The sequence below is a fragment of the Perna viridis genome, chromosome 13 (assembly GCF_037379345.1).
Source record: "Perna viridis isolate PV_CMFRI_1.1 ecotype Kerala chromosome 13, ASM3737934v1, whole genome shotgun sequence".
Taxonomy (NCBI): Eukaryota; Metazoa; Mollusca; class Bivalvia; order Mytilida; family Mytilidae; genus Perna; species Perna viridis.
Window position 1 is genome coordinate 15,819,637 of NC_142457.1, and position 21,499 is coordinate 15,841,135.

The 21,499-nt window shown below is 33.6% G+C and overlaps 1 protein-coding gene and 1 long non-coding RNA gene across 21 annotated transcripts in view; both read left to right on the top strand.

The window, feature by feature from the left end:
- LOC148599731 (uncharacterized) overlaps positions 1–13,994 on the top strand; it is a 213,592-nt gene extending 199,598 nt beyond the window's left edge. For all 20 annotated transcript variants that reach the window (XM_088559211.1, XM_088559217.1, XM_088559219.1 and 17 more), the window contains 14 exons: positions 1,318–1,410; positions 2,350–2,667; positions 3,546–3,794; positions 4,354–4,467; positions 4,917–5,474; positions 5,861–5,974; positions 7,585–7,816; positions 8,508–8,695; positions 9,401–9,538; positions 10,008–10,121; positions 10,385–10,717; positions 10,922–11,152; positions 11,886–11,999; positions 12,480–13,994. In XM_088559211.1, coding sequence (XP_088415337.1) covers positions 1,318–1,410; positions 2,350–2,667; positions 3,546–3,794; positions 4,354–4,467; positions 4,917–5,474; positions 5,861–5,974; positions 7,585–7,816; positions 8,508–8,695; positions 9,401–9,538; positions 10,008–10,121; positions 10,385–10,717; positions 10,922–11,152; positions 11,886–11,999; positions 12,480–13,051 — 3,368 coding nt within the window. In that variant the 3' untranslated portion in view covers positions 13,052–13,994. The remainder of the gene's footprint in view (positions 1–1,317; positions 1,411–2,349; positions 2,668–3,545; positions 3,795–4,353; positions 4,468–4,916; positions 5,475–5,860; positions 5,975–7,584; positions 7,817–8,507; positions 8,696–9,400; positions 9,539–10,007; positions 10,122–10,384; positions 10,718–10,921; positions 11,153–11,885; positions 12,000–12,479) is intronic.
- Positions 13,995–15,299: 1,305 nt separating this feature from the next.
- LOC148599732 (uncharacterized) lies at positions 15,300–17,614 on the top strand. Its single transcript, XR_015918145.1, has 2 exons — positions 15,300–15,645; positions 17,463–17,614. It is a non-coding gene; the product is annotated as an uncharacterized LOC148599732 (long non-coding RNA).
- The last annotated feature ends 3,885 nt before the right edge of the window (positions 17,615–21,499 follow it).

Genomic DNA, 21,499 nt, shown 5'->3' on the forward strand with positions numbered 1-21,499 from the left:
CCTTTTACAGTTTTACTTTTACTATGAGGTAGTTTTCGTCATTATTTCTATTTTTTTTTAAGATATGACCTATAAACATTTTGATGTTGTAAAATATATGAAACTAGTAAAAATCTATTCTCGGTATTACAAGTCATCTTCTAGCAAGACTGAAATCGGACTCTCAGTGCATAGTTCATCATTGCATAGATAACCGTTATGAGGACTTTGTTTTCTTGTTTAAAGATTCTAAAGTTCAAAGTTCAAACAACTTTGGCATGTTAAATATTCATAGATATTTCATAGATATTATCGAAATTATTTTCAACTTTCTACGTATATGCATAATGAAATGAGATTTTTATTAAGTAAGTGACATTATCAGAAATAAATAGAAGAGTTTACTAACATAGTTAAGTTAGATCATCATTCCATATATAGTATATTATTGTTATTTTTAACTTCGCCATTGTGATTTACTGTATACCTTAAGAATTTTTGTATGCATTCAAAATTAGATTTATATTTCAATATTAATTGTTTACCCTACATGTACAATAAATCAAACAGAACTGATTTTTAAGTAGCTGTCTTTGTAAGAATCATGCAAAATCTGAAAAATGCGATACACCCCAAAAAAGGCTACATTTTGTTATTTTTGTAATTATGTTGTTTTATGGGTCTATACTATGAAAAGTGTAATTATTCATTCAAATCTGCCTGCTCTTAGGAGATAATCAACATTGAAAACCCAGTATATCCCATTGTATTTCAGCGTCATTTACAGAGTTATCTCCCTTAATTTTGAAATCTACAGTGCATTCTATATTATTTTTATCTCCTAAAAGCACAGGTTATATGAAAAAAAACACATGTTGATTTCTGTTTACTATGACATTTCAAACAAAATATCAAAAATAACAAATATATAGGCTTTTTACCCATGAATCTCATTTTGCATGATCCTTAGCTGGAGTGCTACTTAAATGTTCTGCTATGTAGGAGATTTTCCTCACTAAAGCAGCTGATAATTAAATGCATGCATAACCAACAATTTCATGATTGCAACGGAACCAACTTTAATAATAACAATAATGGCGACCGATGACTTTTGTCATTCATGCATTCCTTAAGTAGGTCATCAGTATTTGCAATCAGAATAATTTTCTTCTACCCTTGATTTATGAAAATACAGGCTACGTGGTGTCTATCAATTTACATCGAAGGGTTAATGTTTAGACCAACGGGGAGGGGTTAGTTAATTCAATATATAAAGTGTCAACTTACCACTCAATTATTTTAGGTATGAAGATAATTGTTTATGGCTTTATTCTTCAGTGTCCAAAATGTCCGACTGGCCTCCCTATAGACAACGACCAGTGATTACAACAACTCCACGACCAACAACCACCTTTATACCATATACCGGAAGTGAGTTCCAAATCGGAATCTTCGTAATCATGCACACATAATATAATGTATTGCTTTCAAATGATATCTACATGTACTCATTATCCACATGAATTCTTAAATATTCTTTAGCACTGCTTGCGTAGCCAATTATATGATTTGTTATGTATAGGATTGTTGAGTCGAGTCTTTTTTCATTAAACCATATGTTGGCATTATGAATGCAAAACAGTAATCAAAGGAACCATGATTTGATCGGAAATCAAAAGAAAAATATTCGAGCGAAAAACCAAAAGAACATTTCCAAGGATAAGAACGATAGATTGGTTGAAAGCGTAGCCATATTTCAGCTTTACCCGGGCGCTGAACGTAGGGTTTATTGTCACTGGACATAGGGAGAGGTGGTGAGAAGTCTCGGGCAATATTGCCTTCAGTAGCGACGCCGATCTCCACCTCCTATCGGATGCCACTAACATTGTTCCTTAACGTGCGAGAAACGTGGCATCATTCCCAAAACAGTGCACCACTATGGTAAGGTTTTCCGTATTAAGACCTGACGACCCCATACTAGGGTAACCCCATTCAAACACATTGGACACACAACCCAGTTGTTCAGTGTGCAGGGCGTCGCGGTCCTGGCCATGGTTCTGAGCGCTATTTATTCGCCTTTTACGACAAGCTTAGTGCTACTGCGGGTTATTCTTTTTACATCCAGGAAAAAGAGAGAGGAAAACACACATTAAATAAGCATATAATAAGAAAAATAACACGTACAAAGGAACAAAAGTAAATAGGCAACCCAAAGTCCTCTAAAATTTGGGAGCACAAAGTTTCGATGTACAGAAAAATATGTGCATTGAATACGATTGAATGTTTTTTACTCCAAAAGTTCTCCTTTTCGTATTAAACAGGTATAAAGTATATTTATAATGAATTTTTATTTTATCGTTTTTGTTTTAGAATGTACTTCGAGAGCTGATGTTGTATTCGTACTCGATTCCTCTGGTAGTGTTGGTCGATATAATTTCGACAATGTCCTCCGATTTGTAACCAGAACTATTTCAGATCTCAGTATTGATAGCGGTAACTTCAGAGTTGGAGTTGTAAGTTTCAGTGACAGCGCCAGGCAAGAATTCTATCTTAATACATATAATAATGCAGATGACATTAACAAAGCAATTCGTGGTATACGTTATGTATACGGTTCAACAAACACGCAAGATGCCCTCCGAATGGTCAGAGAATATCAGTTTACACAAAGCAATGGTGACAGACCTGGTAAATATTTATGATGGTTATGATATATTAAGAATAGCTATTCTTATTTTTAATGAATTTAAAATTGATTAAATTTGGAACTATTGCTATAACGAAATTTGAAGCTTGGCAGCTACTAGTTGTACATGTATGCATTGCAATATTTGTAAATGTCATCATATCCTCGAATTGGAAAGTCAGACAAAACATCGAAGAAGTAATTTTGGCTAGTAAAACACTCATAACTTGCCAAGAATTTCTAGTGTAGGAATGGATCTACACTATTGTTGAAAATATTACATCAGAAAAAGAGCTGTGTATTTTAGATAGTAGCTATATTTAAAAGTAATTGCGATATTTCTATTATTGCAAATAAGGCTATCGTGACAACAACAACTTGCAGTATGGCTCTTTGAATTACTCAATGATGATCTTTAACTAGATTCACTAGGACAATAACAACAAACCCTGTTTAACTAATTTATTCAATTTTATATATTAACTATATAACATCAGTCAAAGCATATAGATGCCTATGATATTTCTCCGCAATATTCTACACCATAAAAGGTCACATAAGGATAGATTTTAGGGTCAAAACACAAAACCTTCAGGAATGAGGGACAAAAAGTGCCAGAAAGGGGTGTTTTATGGTGTTCAGAAATTTACTTAACTAAATTAATTGGATCTCTTTTCAAATTGTACTACAAAGTGGCATTCTCCATAAGGATACTTGAATTTTTTGGGGAACAAGGGGGAGGGGGTTATCACTTGAGGCAGTTAAAAAATTAGCGGGCATCTGCGGCCGTATCAAGCTTTGCCTCGCTTAGCATTGCATTGTACTTTGGTAAGTTCTTTCTGTTCACTAATTTGATCAAATATATTTCTTCATCAACTAGGTGTTCCTAATGTTGTTGTCATGGTGACGGATGGCGAGTCAAATATAGAACACACGAGAACACTTCCAGAAGCAATGATGTTGAAAGATACTGGTGCAACCTTGATAACTATTGCTGTAGGTTTCACTAGTGACTCTGCTGAACTACGAGGATTGACATCAGAACCTGTTCAATCAAATCTTATTAAGGTTGATGACTATAATTCCCTTGATGTACTGAAAGACAAACTTGTTACTCCACTCTGCACAGGTAAACCGTCTATATTTGATGTGTTATTTTTCATCTACTTTTGACAAACATGTTTACATTTAATCCGAATACTTAAAATTTAAAATGAAGTGATTATTAAAACATAACTGCATAGATTGGGTAATGCAGATACTTGCTTCTAAAGGTAAGGCTCAAGTATATACTCTGCAACTGCATGTATAATTTCGTCATGAACACTAGAACTATTTACTTTATTTGTTGATAATATTCATTTTGACCACGTGAGAATTTTATAAAGTATATTTTATATTCCTCATAGCCTTAAACAAAGCTATCGTAAAATAGTTTTGTGTGGTATTTTTAAATCAGTTCAGCAAGACATGTTCATTTATTCAGCAGCTTTCAAACATGAAATGTTCCAGTGACTAATCTTTTAAGTGGTCGATATTTTGTACAGTCATACTAACTGTTGAATTTAGGCCAAAGAGCTGACGTTTTTTGCTCTTCTTCGTGGCCAAACATTTGGTACATAAGGTAATGTAAATTGGGTATGTCACCAAAATCTCTGCTTCACTTAGCTAAATATTTTACAAAACAGATGCCAACCTGTGTAGTCCAAATCCTTGCAAGAACAACGCTGAGTGTGTTGATGGACTTAGAAGTTACAGATGTATTTGTAAAGAAGGGAACTATGGCGCGAATTGCGAGAAGGGTTAGTTGTAATCTCCTTTCGAGCTGAGTAATATACCTGGCCTCAATGTGTTCAACAGAATAGACCAACAAGTGAAGCTTTTTGTTTTTGCGCTTTTATTCAAACAATAGGTTAAGCTGACATGCTATTGGCAAAACAAATTAATAAGTGGTAATTAAATATGCGAATTCTACAATTTAATAACTTGTGTGTTTGGTATTTCTTAATGTAGACTTGCAGTTTATTTGTAACGCAACGTCCTAGGGCGATGCTTTACAAAAACAAGTAAAGATCATGCTAATTAATATGAAATTGAGATATCCGAGTTAAGATCAGATCATTGAAGCAATATTACGTGAAAAAAGTCTTCTGTCCAATCCTGAAAACAAACTTACAAACTAAACAATCACAGAACAATACAAAAAAGAAGGATAGAAATTTATCATTACATAATTATCACATTTTTGTAGAGTGTACAGGAGAGGCGGATGTTGTTTTCATGCTGGATTCCTCCTCCAACATTGGCGAGCAAACATTCGATAGAATGAAGAGATATTCCGAGACGCTTGTACGTGAAATGAACGTGGAAGAATGTGGAGTCCGTGTTGGATTTATGAAATACAGTTCAAGACCAATGGTGCAGTTTAACATGAACCGTTACCATGACACCAATACGATTACTCGTGCTGTTGATTCAATTCACTACACACGTGGCCAAGCCAATATGGCTGATGCTCTCAAGGAGGTTCGAACAAGGATGTTTAATTCTGCTGATGACCGCCGTGACGTTAGAAACGTTATTTTCTTAATGTCTGATGGTTCGGCTGATATTAAAAAAGATGAAACTATGATGGAAGCGGAAATGACTATATCTTCCGGAATAAATATTATTCCGATCGGAATACAATTGAGGAGACGTGAGGAACTTGACAATATTGCTTTAGTTCAGGGTGTTAATGTAGAAGAAATCAAGGATGAAAAAGACGTTATGGCTATGAGTGACCAAGTTCTTAAACCTGTTAAGCAAGGTAAGTATAATATAAATGATATTACATTTTAGTTTATATATTAATCGGATTTTGTTTACAGATTAAATCAAAATATTGCAAAGCCAAATGTCTTCCACAAACCTAAATACTGAAAATAAAACATTTCTCTAAAATGAAATTTTTGAAAATGAGCAGTTAAGATCTTAAAATCTTTTTATGTGTACCAACTTAATGTATTCATGGTCAAAGGTACAGTTTACTATGGTATTAGTACGGGTACATGTACAAAGCTACACATTACTTGAGTAACAGTTTGTGTGTAGTATGCGTATATGGTGGAACGTACGTTGTACTATGGTATAAGTATGTATTCATGGTCAAAGGTACATTTGACCATGTAAATCATGTTACATTTTTCATTCTAGTGTCCGATTTCTGTTCTGGTAACCCATGTCAACATGGAGGCAGCTGCCACAGTGATGCTCTTGGTTATCGATGTGACTGTGTTCCAGGATTTACGGGAGATAACTGCTCAAAAAGTAAGTACAATAGATTCAGAGACATTGTTATTAAACTAGTCCTTTAGGGAGATAACTGCTCAAAAAGTAAGTACAATAGATTCAGAGACATTGTTATTAAACTAATCCTTTAGGGAGACAACTGCTCAAAGAGTAAATGAAAAAAGATAGTGAGACTTTGTTGTGAATACAGAAACGCTATACCATTGCCTGCTTTCAGAATAGTGAATAAGATACATATATGTAGGACAATATCGTATAAGTAATAATTTTTTTAATTTTTGTCCTGCACCGGAACAGGCACTGGGACTTAAAAAGGCGTCCATGAGTCAGTCCGTCACACCTTTTTTACAATACAGAGGCACTTATAGCATTTGCATATTTACTGCATTATATTTAAAAACTCTTTAATGTCCTGTCTTACAAGAATTAAACGTTTCAATATTATAACAAATTGTCATTTTCCGTGAGTTAAGCGCCGATACGATGTGTATATTTCCCTACGAAGGGTAAACAATCAATGTGAAGTTGTTCAAACGATTTTTAGCTCACCTGTCTAAAGGCCAAGTGAGCAATTGCCATCACTTGGCGACCGTCGTCGTCGTCGTCGTTAACAATTATACAAAACTCTTCTCCGCTGAAACTGCTTGACAAATTAGAACCAAGCTTTGTATAAATATTCCTTTAGGAACATGGCTGCCGTTACTAAAAATAGAACCTGGGGGTCAGAGAGCAGTTTTTCACATATATCTCAAAAATTGTTAGGTTTAGCTAAATTTTGACGAGGCAAAAGTGTTTAGCATGATGAGATCTATCTCTGGTCAAATTTTGGTTTTAATCCGTAAAGCGATGTTGGAGTAATTGCCCTTTTTCAACGATTTTTGCCATTTTTAATGTTATTTCTTTCAAAAATCTTCTCCTCGGACACTACTTGACCGATTGAAACCCAACTTGGTATGAATATTCCTTGTGGTATATTGCATAGAACTGATGTGGGGATATTTGTCGAAAAACATGACCGCCGTTACTAAAAGTAGAAAATAGGGGTCAGACAGTAGTTTTTCGCATATATCGCCAAAACCGTTAGATTTATCCAAATTATTTCAGTAGCTGAAATGATCCATAGTATTAGGACTACAAAAGTCCTCAGACTCCTTGTAAGAGTTATTGTGAAAAAAAAAAGACTTTTTTAAATAGTTTTCAGTCAATATCTTAAAAACTATGATAGATTAAAAGAAACTTTAAATTGTTGAAAAAATCTTGTGATAAGTCCTACCAAAGACTTCTCGAGTTAAAATTGTTGGACAACTTCTTGTTAAATTTATTGCCTTTGAAAGGCAAAATTCAACAAGGTGAACAATTTAAGCTCCTGGGAGCCTTTTGTTTCAACATCATTATAGCATTTTGTTATTTAAGGTTGTTGCATGTATATGTTATTTGAAATAGATCGGAAAAAATAATACATGTAACAGCCATTCCTTATCATTTAATTTCAATATCAAAATTCAAGGAGTAAATCATTTAAAAGGTTGATGACGTCACACTTATAAAATTTGGTCTATGAGATGACAATTTATTTTTTTTATCTAATCAGAAATGGTCTTACTTCTGACATTAAATTATTATTGTAGGGTGTAAAGCTTCTGGCGATATTGTTTTTGCTGTCGATACGTCACGATATGTAACAAGAAAGGATTTAAGACAGGTTAAAAAGTTCTTGAAGTCACTTGTAAAGAGAATGTCATTCAGGAACAGAATGATGCGTGCTGGAATTGTTCAGTTTGGCAAAACGGCAGATGTGAAATTGACATTCCGAGAGAGTGTGAAAAAGAGGAATGTCATTAATGCAGTTTCGTCAATCAGGTATTATGGAGCTTGTAAAAGGTCGGTCAATGCTTCATTAAAGCCATTATTCTGCAGTTTTAACCAATACAGCATCTAGCATTACGGAAACAACAATTTGACATTGTGGTGTATATCAGATCGAATCAAATTATTTTGTAATATGTGTAAAAGCATAATATGTAGATCAAAGTTATTTGAATGGATGAAAGTATATATTTCTCAAACCTTTAAGATCAAAATATTCATTTGCAAAAAAGCAGAGTCATAATACATGAAATGAAGCTATAAATCTGCAAAACCACACCCCTCCCAGAAAAAAATCAGATAACCAGGAAAACAACAGTTATGAAAACAAACATAGTGCAACAACCGAACAAATATTAGGCACACACAACAAAGAAAAAAAAATAACATATCGAAAAAAAAAACAGCGATCCAGACTCCATTTAAATCTGAAAGCATCGATTAGGTAAACAGGTAGGGTAAGTACCACACATATTAGTTAACGTTCAATATGGAAAGGTTATCTCAGACGATATTGAACAGTTATTTATATTTTAGTCTAAACTAAAGGCAGTTGTTTTGGTTTTTTAGGGGGGATTTTTTTTCGAAAATATGCACAGAGAAAATGAGCAGCATTAAACCTTTCACTTCAGTAGCTGTATATTTTGTTGAACGTTTCGAATTTTCGATTCTTTGTCATTTCAAGACGATCAGATGGTAATCCCGACCCAGCAGAAGCATTCCGAAAGGCACGTATCAGCATACTAGAAGCCGGAGATAGAGTTGATGTTCCGAACTATGTTATTCTTATCACTCACAGTATGAGACAGGAGAGCGATGTCATCCATGAAGCGAACAAATTAAAACAAAAGGGAACGAAAGTTTTTGGAGTTGGTAAGACATATGACAATCAATTATTACGGTTTTTGTTTTATATTTTGTTAATCTGAATTAACAGGTGAATTAAGGATACACTGTTAAATTTGCATATGTTAAATAAATGGGTACACTACATAGCCAACATCTTATCACAAATAATAAAATGTGTACTCACACATGAGGTGCGTAAAATTTAAAAAGATAGATACAAACATGTATACATTTATACAAGTATATTACTGCGACAATTTCTGATTGTATGTATTCAAGTCTATTACTGCTACAGTCCTAATTATATTTATACAAGTGTATCACTGCGACATTCCTAATTGTATTTCTACAAGTGTATTACTGTGACAAGTCTTGGTTGTATTTATACACGTGTATTACGTCGACAGTCCTGGTTGTGTTTATACACGTGTATTACTGCGACAGTCTTAATTGTATTCCTACACGTGTATTACTGCGACAGTCCTGATTGTATTTATACACGTGTATTACTGTGAGAGTCCTTATTGTATTTATACTTTTTAATACAGTAAAACCTGTCTACACTAGACCGTTTGTTCATCCCTTTGCGTCAATTTAAATGTATTTTGAACCTGAGAAAACTAAACACCTGTCTAAACCGAACGAAATTAACAACCCAAAAGAAGTTTGTTTTAGACGGAGTTCACTGTCCATATCATTTCTTTCAAATCATTCTTATTATATTTGTAGGCATTGGACTTTCGGCCTCAGACAAGGAATTCATGATGGCAGCGGTCTCCAACCCTGAAAACACATACATGTACAATACAGAATCTGTCAGTGGTCTAGCTGATATATCGGATCAGATTATGGCCTATCTATGTAATGGTAGGTTCCTCTACAAAGTTTCTGTTTAACAAATACACCAACTACACGAAATAAGGCTACCAGTTTTTTTTCTTATTTGCTTTGTGTTTTGTTTTGTTTTGTTTTGTTTTTATTTTATTTTTTGTTTTTGTTTGTTTGTTTTTTTTTTCTTAGGGGGTATGTCCGTGTAAATGTTTGCTGCTCTGTAATTTTTTTTCGATGGTTTTTGTACATATAGTGTCTTACAAAGACGAGGGGGAATCCTTGGACAAAATCGGAAGGAAAGGGATAATAAATAACTCACATATCATACAAAAAACGTTATGACAAGATATAAAATGTAATCGGAAAAACTCCACTAAAAACTGGAGAACACTCCAGTAATTTCGGAAGAAAGTGTGTGGGATACCCTAAAACACAACAGAATAATACATGTTCTTTGAAAGCTCCGGCGTGATGTTATCGTTATGTTTTTTTTCTCCAAAATTAGATCAGGACTACTGTGCTGCAGCTCCCTGTCAAAATGGAGGTTATTGCGTCAACAAACAAGACGGGTATTACTGTGAGTGTAAGGATGGATACGCTGGTCAGAACTGTGAAAAAGGTATGCGATTTTATTTTATTTTTTTTATTTTTCGATTGTCCTTTGGTTATTTTGTCCCGTTGTTAAAACCTAGGTAATTCGAGTGTGTTATCAAAAACTCATTATTAGATCTTATAAAATAAACGGTAGTAACTGCAGTGAATTTTGTACTATCGAAGTACAGAGGTACTGTAATATTTAGATTCTTGTAATAAATATTGTATGATAATCGTGTTTGGCTAATCAGTTAGAACTGAAGAAATATTTCATGATATCTATTTTAGCATGCGATGCCAAGGCTGATGTTGCATTCCTTCTGGATTCCTCTGGTAGTATAGGTCAGCAGAACTTCCGCTTGGTGAAGGATTTTGTTCATAGAGTTGTCCAAGAAATGGCTATCGGAAAAGGTCACACTCGTGTTGGTGTTGCATCTTACTCTACCAACGCTAGAATGGGATTCCATCTTGACGACTACCTCACTAAAGAGTCTGTCCAAGATGCCATTTCCAGTATTGGATATGAGTACGGCAATACAAACACTGCCGCTGGAATAAAAATGGTCCGCCGAAGTATATTCAATCCAGCTAGGGGCGACCGTTCTGATGCACAGAACTACCGTAAGTTTGAATTGTGTATTGGATATTTAAGTAACAGTTAATACTTCCGATATTCCAGGAGCGTTCCTGACCGACAGAATAGTAGAGTGGTTAGAAGTAGTAACAACTATTTTTCTAAGCATACAATTGACAACGTTTTTTTTTAAAGTAAAATAAAACCAACAGTAATGGCTTATCTGTTATATTTTTTTTTCTATCTTTCAGTCGTTATAATTACCGATGGAGTTTCTAACGTAAACGCGGAGAACACCATACCAGAAGCCAAAAGAGCGAAGGAAGACGGTGCACATGTCTACACCATCGGTGTTGGCTCTTTCGATCCGACAGAGCTTAAAGCGATGGCTAGTGAACCCGTAGATAAAAACTCATTCATGATTGATGACTTTAAGGCATTATCTAGCCTTACCACTGATTTAATCAAAGCAACATGCAGAGGTATACAAGATAAAGTTTACCTAGTTCGATTCGTCGATATGTCTGAACTAATCAATACTTTGATCATTATAAATTTAAAAAAGGTCTACTTAAAATAGCATGTAGACATTAAACAACTCAAGGTAACAGTAACAGTAATTCTTTAGAGTCTTCTAACCGAAAAAACAAGGCAGTGGGTGGCACGTGACAGTTTTTTTTTAAACAATTTCATCCATTTCATATCACAAATACATCCTTTCTCAAATCTGAATGTTGGTTTTTGATTAACTTTAACGGTTTAAGAGAAATTATTTCTTAGAAAGCATTAATTCATTGAAAAGGGGAGATAAATCTTTTATTTCATGCAAAATGTAGTTGGTTTTTTGGATCTTCAATATCAATTTCGGAGTCAACTATCGTCGATTTAAATAATTGTTTAGTATTTAACATAAGTATAATATAAGCATTACATTGGATAAACTAATTCAGTGTGATGAAATTTACCCTGTGCAACCTATATCATAGGATCTGCCTGATTTTTACATGGACAGCCTCTTAAATGAACACAAAATTACTGTTACTTTAATTCTTAAATATTTACTTTACAAAGTAGATTGTAGATATTTGAAAATGCTCTTTGGTTATCAAGATATGTTATAAGTTCGGAAGCCTATAATCAAATATTCTAACCGTTTACGGTTTTTTATTGAATGAATCATACATTATCAATCCTTTTTATTAATGTTTATTTCAGATCCATCAGCCTGTGCCGATAATCCTTGCTTGAACGGAGGAGTGTGCAGTATTGGTGTGGCATCGTTTGTGTGCGCATGCCCTAATGGTTACTCTGGTGAAAGATGCGAAAAAGGTATTCATAATGTCTCTTTGTGTTAAAGAATTCAAGGATTTGAATGCAAATCGTGTGTTAATTAGGTGAATGCATTTTTTAATGTTTCATTAAAGAAGGGAAATGCTGATCAGAGCAAATGGGGACAAACTCAACCCAAATGTAAGCCAAAGGAAGCAGAAAACGCATATAGTTGCTGTCCTAGAAATTCCTATCGACTTTGCTTGTCAGATGACGAATAGTGCAATATATAGTAGTTAAATCGAAACATTATCATTTTAGTCGCCGAACTTTATGAGTTGTGAAATTTTAATCTTAAAGAAAAAATAGCCTTGTTAAATATTTTGCTATTCGATAAAATGTATTTGTAAAAAAGTGCAATTGGCTCCTTGAAAAATATATTTTTTTGTTTTATACAAAAATCTGAATTTAATTTTGTTTCATTTCTTGTACCACATATACATGCACTTCTTTGTCATTTGGCGAATATATTTGTTTCAGCTTGTGTCGACAGAAAAGACATTGCATTTGTCCTTGATTCTTCATCTAGTGTCGGAAAAGGCAATTTCGATTACATGTTAGATTTTGTACGTGCACTCGTTGAAGAGATTGGAAGCACTTCTAACGAACACAAGTTCGCTCTCATAACATACAGTACAGAAGTGCACCTTATATTTAGCTTCGGTAGATATAGAAACAACGGAGAGGTTGGAAAAGCTATCGCTACCACTCGGTATACTGCAGGCTCAACAAACACCGCCGGTGGACTCCGAACGGCATGTGAAGTATTTAATGGCGGGGAATACGGAGGCAGACGAGCAGCAGAAGACGTCGTTATACTTCTTACAGATGGACAATCTAACGTGAACTCCCACGATACCATTCCTGCTGCCGAGGCTTTAAAACAGAAGGGTATTAAAGTTATAACGGTTGGCATTAACATTCAGGATACGGCAGAGATTAAAGCCATCGCTTCATCTGACAACGATGTATTCCTTGCTGAAAGCTTTAAATCACTTCAAGACATCAAACAAGATATATCAGATAATTCATGTAAAGCTAAAGGATCATAATACATTGTTAATAATAACTTTTATATCATCGTTTCTTTATTTTGTGCCTTTAATTTTATCTATATGCTATTTTATACATTTTTTAACTCAACTTGTTTGCGCTTTTTAATGTACAAATAGAGATTGTCTATATTTTTGTTATGTTGTACAATTGTTATTCTTTTGTTTTGCTGGTTAAAAATGGTGTAAGATTACTCAGGCAAACAAAAAACGAAATAAAACCGGTTTTTATTATTAAGAAGTAAGATATTACTGTAACGAGTTAAATGTACGGTCTTGTTTTAGCTTGAATCAAGCTATTAAATTTCAGGAAACTTTCGTATAGAAATCTCAAGAGATTTACCCCGCAAATCAAATTTGTACATTTGAGTAGTTTTTCGTTAGATTTAGGCTTGTATATTGTAACTCCCTACAATGTATATAGGAAGACTCACATGATCTTTTTTTCCTTTGCAATGAATGAAAAAACATTATAGAAGAATTTGATCTGTCAACATTTACATGTACCGACCCTGAACATGGTTACACATCCGACAAAAATGACATGTTTTGAACAGTTTTCGTAATTTCATTCTGTTGACTCTGCTATTGCTAAAATGCAAAGACTTTTAACAAAATTGATTTATTCTGAAGCTACTAATCTTTATTTCAGGGAGACATTATTTGACTTTTAAAAAGAACTTTTGATCGCTGAACATTTTCCCGGAGACTTTGTTTAAATTGTGTTAACAACAATTTTTCGTTATTGGTTTTATTTGAGTAAAAGGAGCTTTGAGTATCAAGGATTCTGTGAGTCATTTTTTTTTTATTTTGTGTTTTGTGTAGCAACCATGACGTATTCACATGAATTTGTATAATATGCATAAATGTTATGACGCAAGTTATCATGATGTATGTAAGTGATTTTAATTATCATTTTTAATAAAAACTTTGCTATATTTTATTAATTTTGTTTTTAATAGGGGAATACAAAAATGACCTCTTTTATAATGAAGATACATGGATCTACAAAAGCATGCATTAACTAAAATCCATCCTCATCTTTTGACAAATACATGTAGGCTTTATTTCACCACATTGTTCCATCTGACTACAGTAAAACCAGAGTACTTGGAAATAATTTAATGCATAGCTTTAAAATTAATTTTCTGTCACAAAAAAAATAAAATCTTAACTTGATAGTGATTTGCATTTTGTTTTTATCAATTTTGCAGAGAGTTACAAAAATGAACTAAGTTGTGGTACTGGTTCGATATTTTCCCCATTTATTTAAAATTGATGTGCTGGTAAAAAGAAGAAAACTTGTATATATATTTCATCAGCAGCATTAGATTTTAAATTATGAAGAAGTGCTGAAACCCAAAGGTATAAAAAAAAGCAAAATTTCTACCAAGTTTGCCAAAGCAAAGCCCCCTTTTCAAGTACAGGGAATAAAGCTTTAGTGTATAAGGGGTTTTGAATTATGTGTAACGGCATCTGTAAATAATCTACCGTTTAACCACAGAACCATCCTCAATACTATAACACATAATGAAACTTAATTGAAACTGCATACACAGTCATATATTATACAAGCGCGGATCCGGAAAATTTGGAAAGGAGGACTCAGAATAAGAGATTAGCAAGCTATCATTTGTACATACATTGTATGTTTGGCATCATGTTTATTTTGCATGATACATGTATAAACGAAATATCCTTAAATGGGATGTTCCAACCCCTGGACCCCCTCCCCCAAACAAAATATACAAACTTGGATCCACCACTGTTATTCATTGTACGATCAATACCTTATAAGATTGTCATATTTGAAAAAAAAAGAAAATTGCTTAAAAAGTTATGTAACTATGGTTTCTAACTACGAGCACATGTAATCAAAGTTGCTAGTATGGAACGGTAACCTAATATAACGGGTTAACCCCACTTTGGTGGTCAAAATATTAAGCCTCTGATATAAGTTCAAAACAACAATTAATGGACATGTTCTGTTTCTGGTCACGTAATCTGGATGTTTGTTCTTCCATTGAGTTACAAAAAAAATATTATGAGTGTAAATGCTACATGTAACCTACTTCAGGAATGGATGATTGACAGGGGTCATTGACCGCTATACTTATTTTTGTTTTTGTTTCGTTCCGGCGCAAAGGTGAAATTTTCGGCCATGCGTACATTTCATTATCATGTGACTTTGGTGAGGAGTGCATCCTACGTAGCAAACCGTAAATCAGTTCTGTTCATTTTATTGTAGGCAGACAGAAACTTACCCGAGTTAAATTATCTCCCATTTCATTGTGATTTTCGTCTGTCGGGAAGGAAAGGAAATGGCTGCGATAGGCCGTTGTTGGTTCTGACACGGAAAATGATCGAATATGAACGACATTCACGTGTTGATAATATATAACTGGCGGAAAGTGCTTTCTACATGTATAGTGAACAGGAAACGACAAGTGTATATCGTGCCGTTTGCTTGACAGATTTGTAAAACGATGATTTCTTTCGATGGATAAGTTGTGAAAAATTCTTATATTGGTGGTACTGTTGTGCCCTGACGATATTTCTTGGATTAAAATTGGATCATGCGTTTTAATTTTATGGTAAGTATTTCCAGTTTTCTAGAAAGTAAAACTTATTTTCCTCCGAAGTCGCATATAGCAGTAATCCCCTTAAACCTAAAATTTTACCGTTGGAGACACAACACTCGTGCATTATTAAGTAAACAAAAAGGGTCAAAGGTATATATTATATATATTTATATATATATAAACGTCTAAATATGTTTAACATCACCAGAAGATGATAAAATTTTAATTGAATATTTCGGATAACTGATATCCTTCCTCAGCATAAAACTCATAAAACTCACAAAACTTCACGAGCATAAAACTCACAAAGTTCAAGATCAAAACAGATTCAGAAGCAGAATTGCGTACGCTGTGGGTGATTGTACCTTTATCAAAGGCTCACATAAGCAACTGATAAGGAGCCTGAATGGAAATAACAAAGAGGGCCTTTTTATCAAAGTTACAATTAACTGTGGAAAACAATTTAAAAAAAATAAAAGGCCCAAATATAGTAGTACGGCGTATTGATGTATAGCAAGTAGTGCTGTACCAGCCTTAGACCAAGACCTAAAAATGAATTATTTTTTCTTGTTAATTCCATCTGGAGAAACTATTTGCAATTTCTTCATTCAAAAGCTTTCCCGAGATACTCTTTTACATTTTGACCAGTTTTTATTATGTTCTATGATCATAACAACTATGTTGTGGAGATCCTCCTGGGTGTGTTTTGAGCACTTGACAATCAGAAAGCTAGTTAAAATTTGTCACAAGGTTATGTTATAGGCACCATGTTTATAAGTGAAGAAGGGCCAGATCGTACGGGTTTTTGAAAAAAGAGCTCCAAATTCTATGATTTTTAACTCATCCATTTATAGGGTATGTAAGTCTCGTCACGTGACTCCGTGGTTTCGTAAGAATGGGTCCTAGTCTATCATTCAAATGTATGGAGATTCGCCATTAACATAGCATTGAGTTCAATATTAAAAGCGAAGTATCATTTTTGGGTAAAAATACTGATTAAAAATGACAATTATAAAGTTCTAATAGAAACAAATGTTTACAAGAGCATAAAATAGAAGATTTTGCATTGTGAAGCAGCGTTCCAATTCCCCGGAAGTACACACTAAAATGCATACGGTCTTCGGATTTCAATACGTTCTACACCGGAAATTCCGGAAGGGAAACTGAAACTAGAACGAGACTTACAAACCCTATTGAAAACAATTATAATCTGACAACAAAACCTAAGCACACGACCCCCCTCCAGGAAGATAAAAATGGTCAGTGTCTTTATTAGTAAACTAAATATATTATACAAAAGTTTAATTTTGAACTAGCATGTTTTCGTAAAGTGCATCCACATATCACAGGCACTTCTTTCTATTAATACCCACAAATACCATGTGACGATTTTTTCCCAGGGTACATGTACAGATGTACGTGTGGATAGTGATAGAAACAAGACTTAATGCATGCGACCCGTGCCTATAATTTATTCATTATTTAACTAATATGATTGGCAATTGAAAATGATTATTTTCAGTTCCCTAGTACTTCTTAAATATTAAACATTGTACATGTACACTGCAACAAGTTTACAAGTAGTTAATTTCTCTATTTCCTGAATGTTACATTTATTTAATATTTTCTATGTTTTCCGTAATAGGATTTTGGTATCTGTTATCATGGTAGCATTTATATGTAGCTATACTTGTATGTGTATATATTTATGACATATACACATATATATTTACAGTAACTGTTAACTATTTTATCTAAGTATACATACATGTATACTATTGTTATAAATATAGTCAGTATTACTATGTGTTGCAGTTGTTATTTTACAGGAGAAGTACATATATTTGTGATATATCGGATTGGATCAACATGTCTTTATACCTAGATGAACAGCAATAGAAGGAACATATTTATCAAATATGCGAAGAAGTCGAGAAATGTTTGGAACAAGAAAAAACGAAATAAATTCAATATTTATTTATCACACTGTTGCTTCTTTGGTTCCCGCTATTCCTGGTTTAGTTACTATTAACAAAACGAAAAAATCAGAGTTGTATCAAACTTGAATGTTGTGTTAATACTTGTCTATATTGTTGAGGGTTCTACCTTTACGGTCGTATCAAACTGCAATCCGGGAAGCTTTACATTGTTGAATTAGAATTTGTTAATATTAGGTTGCATCATACATTTGCAAAAAGGAGGAAACTTAAAGAAATTTTGATTGTGGGTAATCTTATTATAGTATTTACACATGTACATAGATAATTCAATAATTTTGATGAGAAAGAGGTGTGAGATGCATGCTTTCAGCTTTACGAAAAGATTCATCTTTACTCTAGATTATGTTGATATTAATAAAATTTTTAAAACAGGGTAAAGAAAGGTTTGTATAAATTTGGGGTTTTGGAGGAATGTTGCGTAGTCCTCTGACTAACCAAAATGATGTAATGATGTCGCAATCGGGATATTTCTTGGTGCCGCGTCCAGCACAATTTGTGCATATGTGTAGTGTAACTGCCTTTTCTATTGAAAAAAAAAATCGGCATAGTTTTAAATTTCGTAAACCATAGAATTAGAGACAGTGTAATTGTTACACAAATTATTCGGGACTGGAAGTGTGAGAAAGGAATTAAGAGTAAAACGTAAAATTGAATTCATATGACAAAATGCATGGAATAACTTTAAACAAAAAAACAAAACAAAGCAAAAAACAAAACAAAAAAAATCATACGACGTGGATACAAATAAATAATTAACTCACAGACTCCATGCTGGTTATTTGACAATTCAACAGACTTCAACAGAATCACGATAAAACAGATTTTTACTTAGTTTGCATATTTTGACGGAGAGAAAAATCTGCGAACGGAAACGTTTTAAATAAAAGCCATGTTCAATACTACTACTAACACCTCAAAAGCAAGAATTAATCAAATTTTCGCGATTAAAACTCTTTGTAAAAAAAGTTAAAAGTGTACTCAAATAATAATTGAGTAAATATCACTGATAGATGTATAATTGTATTAAATCACGTATGGTAGTAAACCATGCCACTTTTCCGATATACGCGTACATGTAACCTTGAACTTAATTGTTGACAAGCTTATTGACGGGGTTATACAGGTAAATTAAGGTAGATGTATGTCATACGTACATCGGCAAGCCTTCGATGTCCCGACTCACTTAACTTTTTTGTCGATGATTATTACAAAAAAAATCCCAAATTTGACTGACAGAGGCTCTATTCCTCGTAAGATTTTGGTTTTTGATTTGGCTTCTTGCTTTTGAGTACTTTTCGTATGATTTTTTTTTCATCTCGAACTTCCTAAGGCTACTGATGATAGATAACTACATTTGTACTTATAACCCATTTACAGCATACCGAAGTGTGAACTATATAACAAACATTTTGTTTCAAACAATCATAATGCATGTTCACCTACAATTTTTGTTTTGCTTTTGAATGGTTGTTTTTGTTCTTGTTGTTTTGTTTCTGTTTCTGTTTTTGTTTTTGTTCTTTTTTTTTTTTTGCTTGTGTGCTTTTCTGATCTTTTCTCCCTTTTTTCTGTAGACATACGCACTCGTGTTCGATCACATCCCGTGATACCATTTTTCTTTTGTTTCATAATTAATTGTACATGTACCATATTACATTTACATATTATTTAATTCACAAACAAAAATATACATTTTCTCAAATTACATATTGAAGGCGGGTGATGAATCGGTTCGCCATCATGTACCCTGTGAGAATGACTTACAAATTGCATGATACTGCCATACGACTTGAGAAATTAATGGATGAGCGTCAAATAAGGTTCGTTTACGCATTGACATTTTTGACATTTCCCTTCACTCTAACTTCCCACTAAAATCAACCAAATCAAACCAACTCATGTACGATAACTCTAACAAAGTATTAATTTCATGTACACTCTATATAAATTTTATCTCAAAAGCGCAACCCCAAATGAAAAACTAAAACTAGTTATATGATCCATAACGGATTCTGAACAAGAAATAAAACTGAGTTCGGTTGGTTTTTGACATAAATGAATCACCTCCTGTCTGATTTTTATAAAGACTGTTACTTAAACCATGATATAATGAAACAGAAAGAATGATAGGTGATTACTTTTTTTTCACATGTATGTAGGACAAATTCGAGTTACACATTATTATAAACTGTTGTTCTATTCCCAATTGATTCTGGAACTCTAAAGAGAAATAATTACATTGCATACCATTACAAATCTCCCTGGTGTCTGAAAATCAGTCCATATAAAATCAAATTCGTTATCAAGACAGACGAAAATAATTGCATTTTTCTTTATCAAATATTTATATTATCATGCAGGTTGAAAAGATCCCAATCCCCATACACTGTTGCCATTCCCCATCTCCCCATTTCCAATCCCCCAGTCCAGCGCACCCCCGCCCCATATGTCAAAAAAATTAGAAGTTTATTCCATACAAGTACATGTACTGCATTAAGAAAAACATTTTTGTTAAATCGCTGATATTGTTAACGACTTATTACACTCGTTTTTGTAGTGCTGTACATTCGTACATGTATCTGATTTGCATAATTATAATTATAATTATTTACTACACCACATTATGTAGCGGGTTAGTGCCATAGAACCGTTATTTCTAGCTTCATACGAGATCAAATGTGCCTGCTGTTAAATATCATTCGTGTACATGTGTTCTACGTTTTTTACTTGTACATGTATGAGAACGGGAAGTTTACATTAAAAGACGAAATGATCGGTTAGCATTGAACTTTCTGTAATATACAATGTAGCTGAGAAACGCCTAGTTTTCGAGTTATTTTGGTTGAGATCAAGGTTACGAAGTCACCCGATGTGGAATATGGCATATCGCAACTTCGCTTGAAGTTTGCGAATCCCACCCGATTGACCAATTACCTCTTTTGTTACTGTCTCTTAGGATGATGACGTAACGTTAATCTTGTTTTAATTTCGATTTTTTTCCATTGATGTCTGAGTTACAGTTATTGATATCATGACGTGATTGAATGTGCATCCCACACATGCAGTATAACTAAAGCAAATCCATCATATATCCAATTCATTGTGAAAATATTAAACTCAATAACGATGGTTAGGGTGTGCTTCTGGGACAAGCTACACTTGAAGTCCTTAAGTAGCACTCCAGGTAAGAATCATGCAAAATGTGATTCGTTGTTGCAAAGCCTACATATTTTTTTTTAGTTTTAGTTTTTGATATTTTGTTTGAAATGTCATACTAAACAGAAATTTACATATGCCTTTTCATATAACCCTTGTTCCTATGAGATAAAAATTATATAGAATGTACTGTAGAACTAAAGTTTAAGGGAAACAACTGTGTAAAGGACACTATTATACAGTAGAAACTGTTTGGAGTTAATTAACATCTTTTCTGGAATTGATTGATTGATTGATTATAATGTAACGTCCTTCACGTGTGTTTACTATTTTGCATTTAGGTTATACGCTGATGCAGGTTACGATTCACCATATCCGTTCTTTTTTGAACGATTTACTAATCGAGTTGACCCTGAATTGTACTAGACCAGCTAGCTGAGCCGAATCTTAATCATACTAGCTCACATATTACGAAACAGTAGCAACATACAGAATGGCATGTAAGATATACATAATTCTTACTCTGAGCTAAACAAGTCGTCACTCTTTCCCCTTAAGGAGATAGACCTAGGGTAAGGAACACAACTCTTAAAAATCATTGGAACGTTTGTATGAAGCATTTTACATCAATCTCATGCAAGTATCAAAGTAACTTGGACTGATTTCATTCTGTTTCAAAGGAAGGCTTGAAAGGCTTTGATGAAATTTTATAC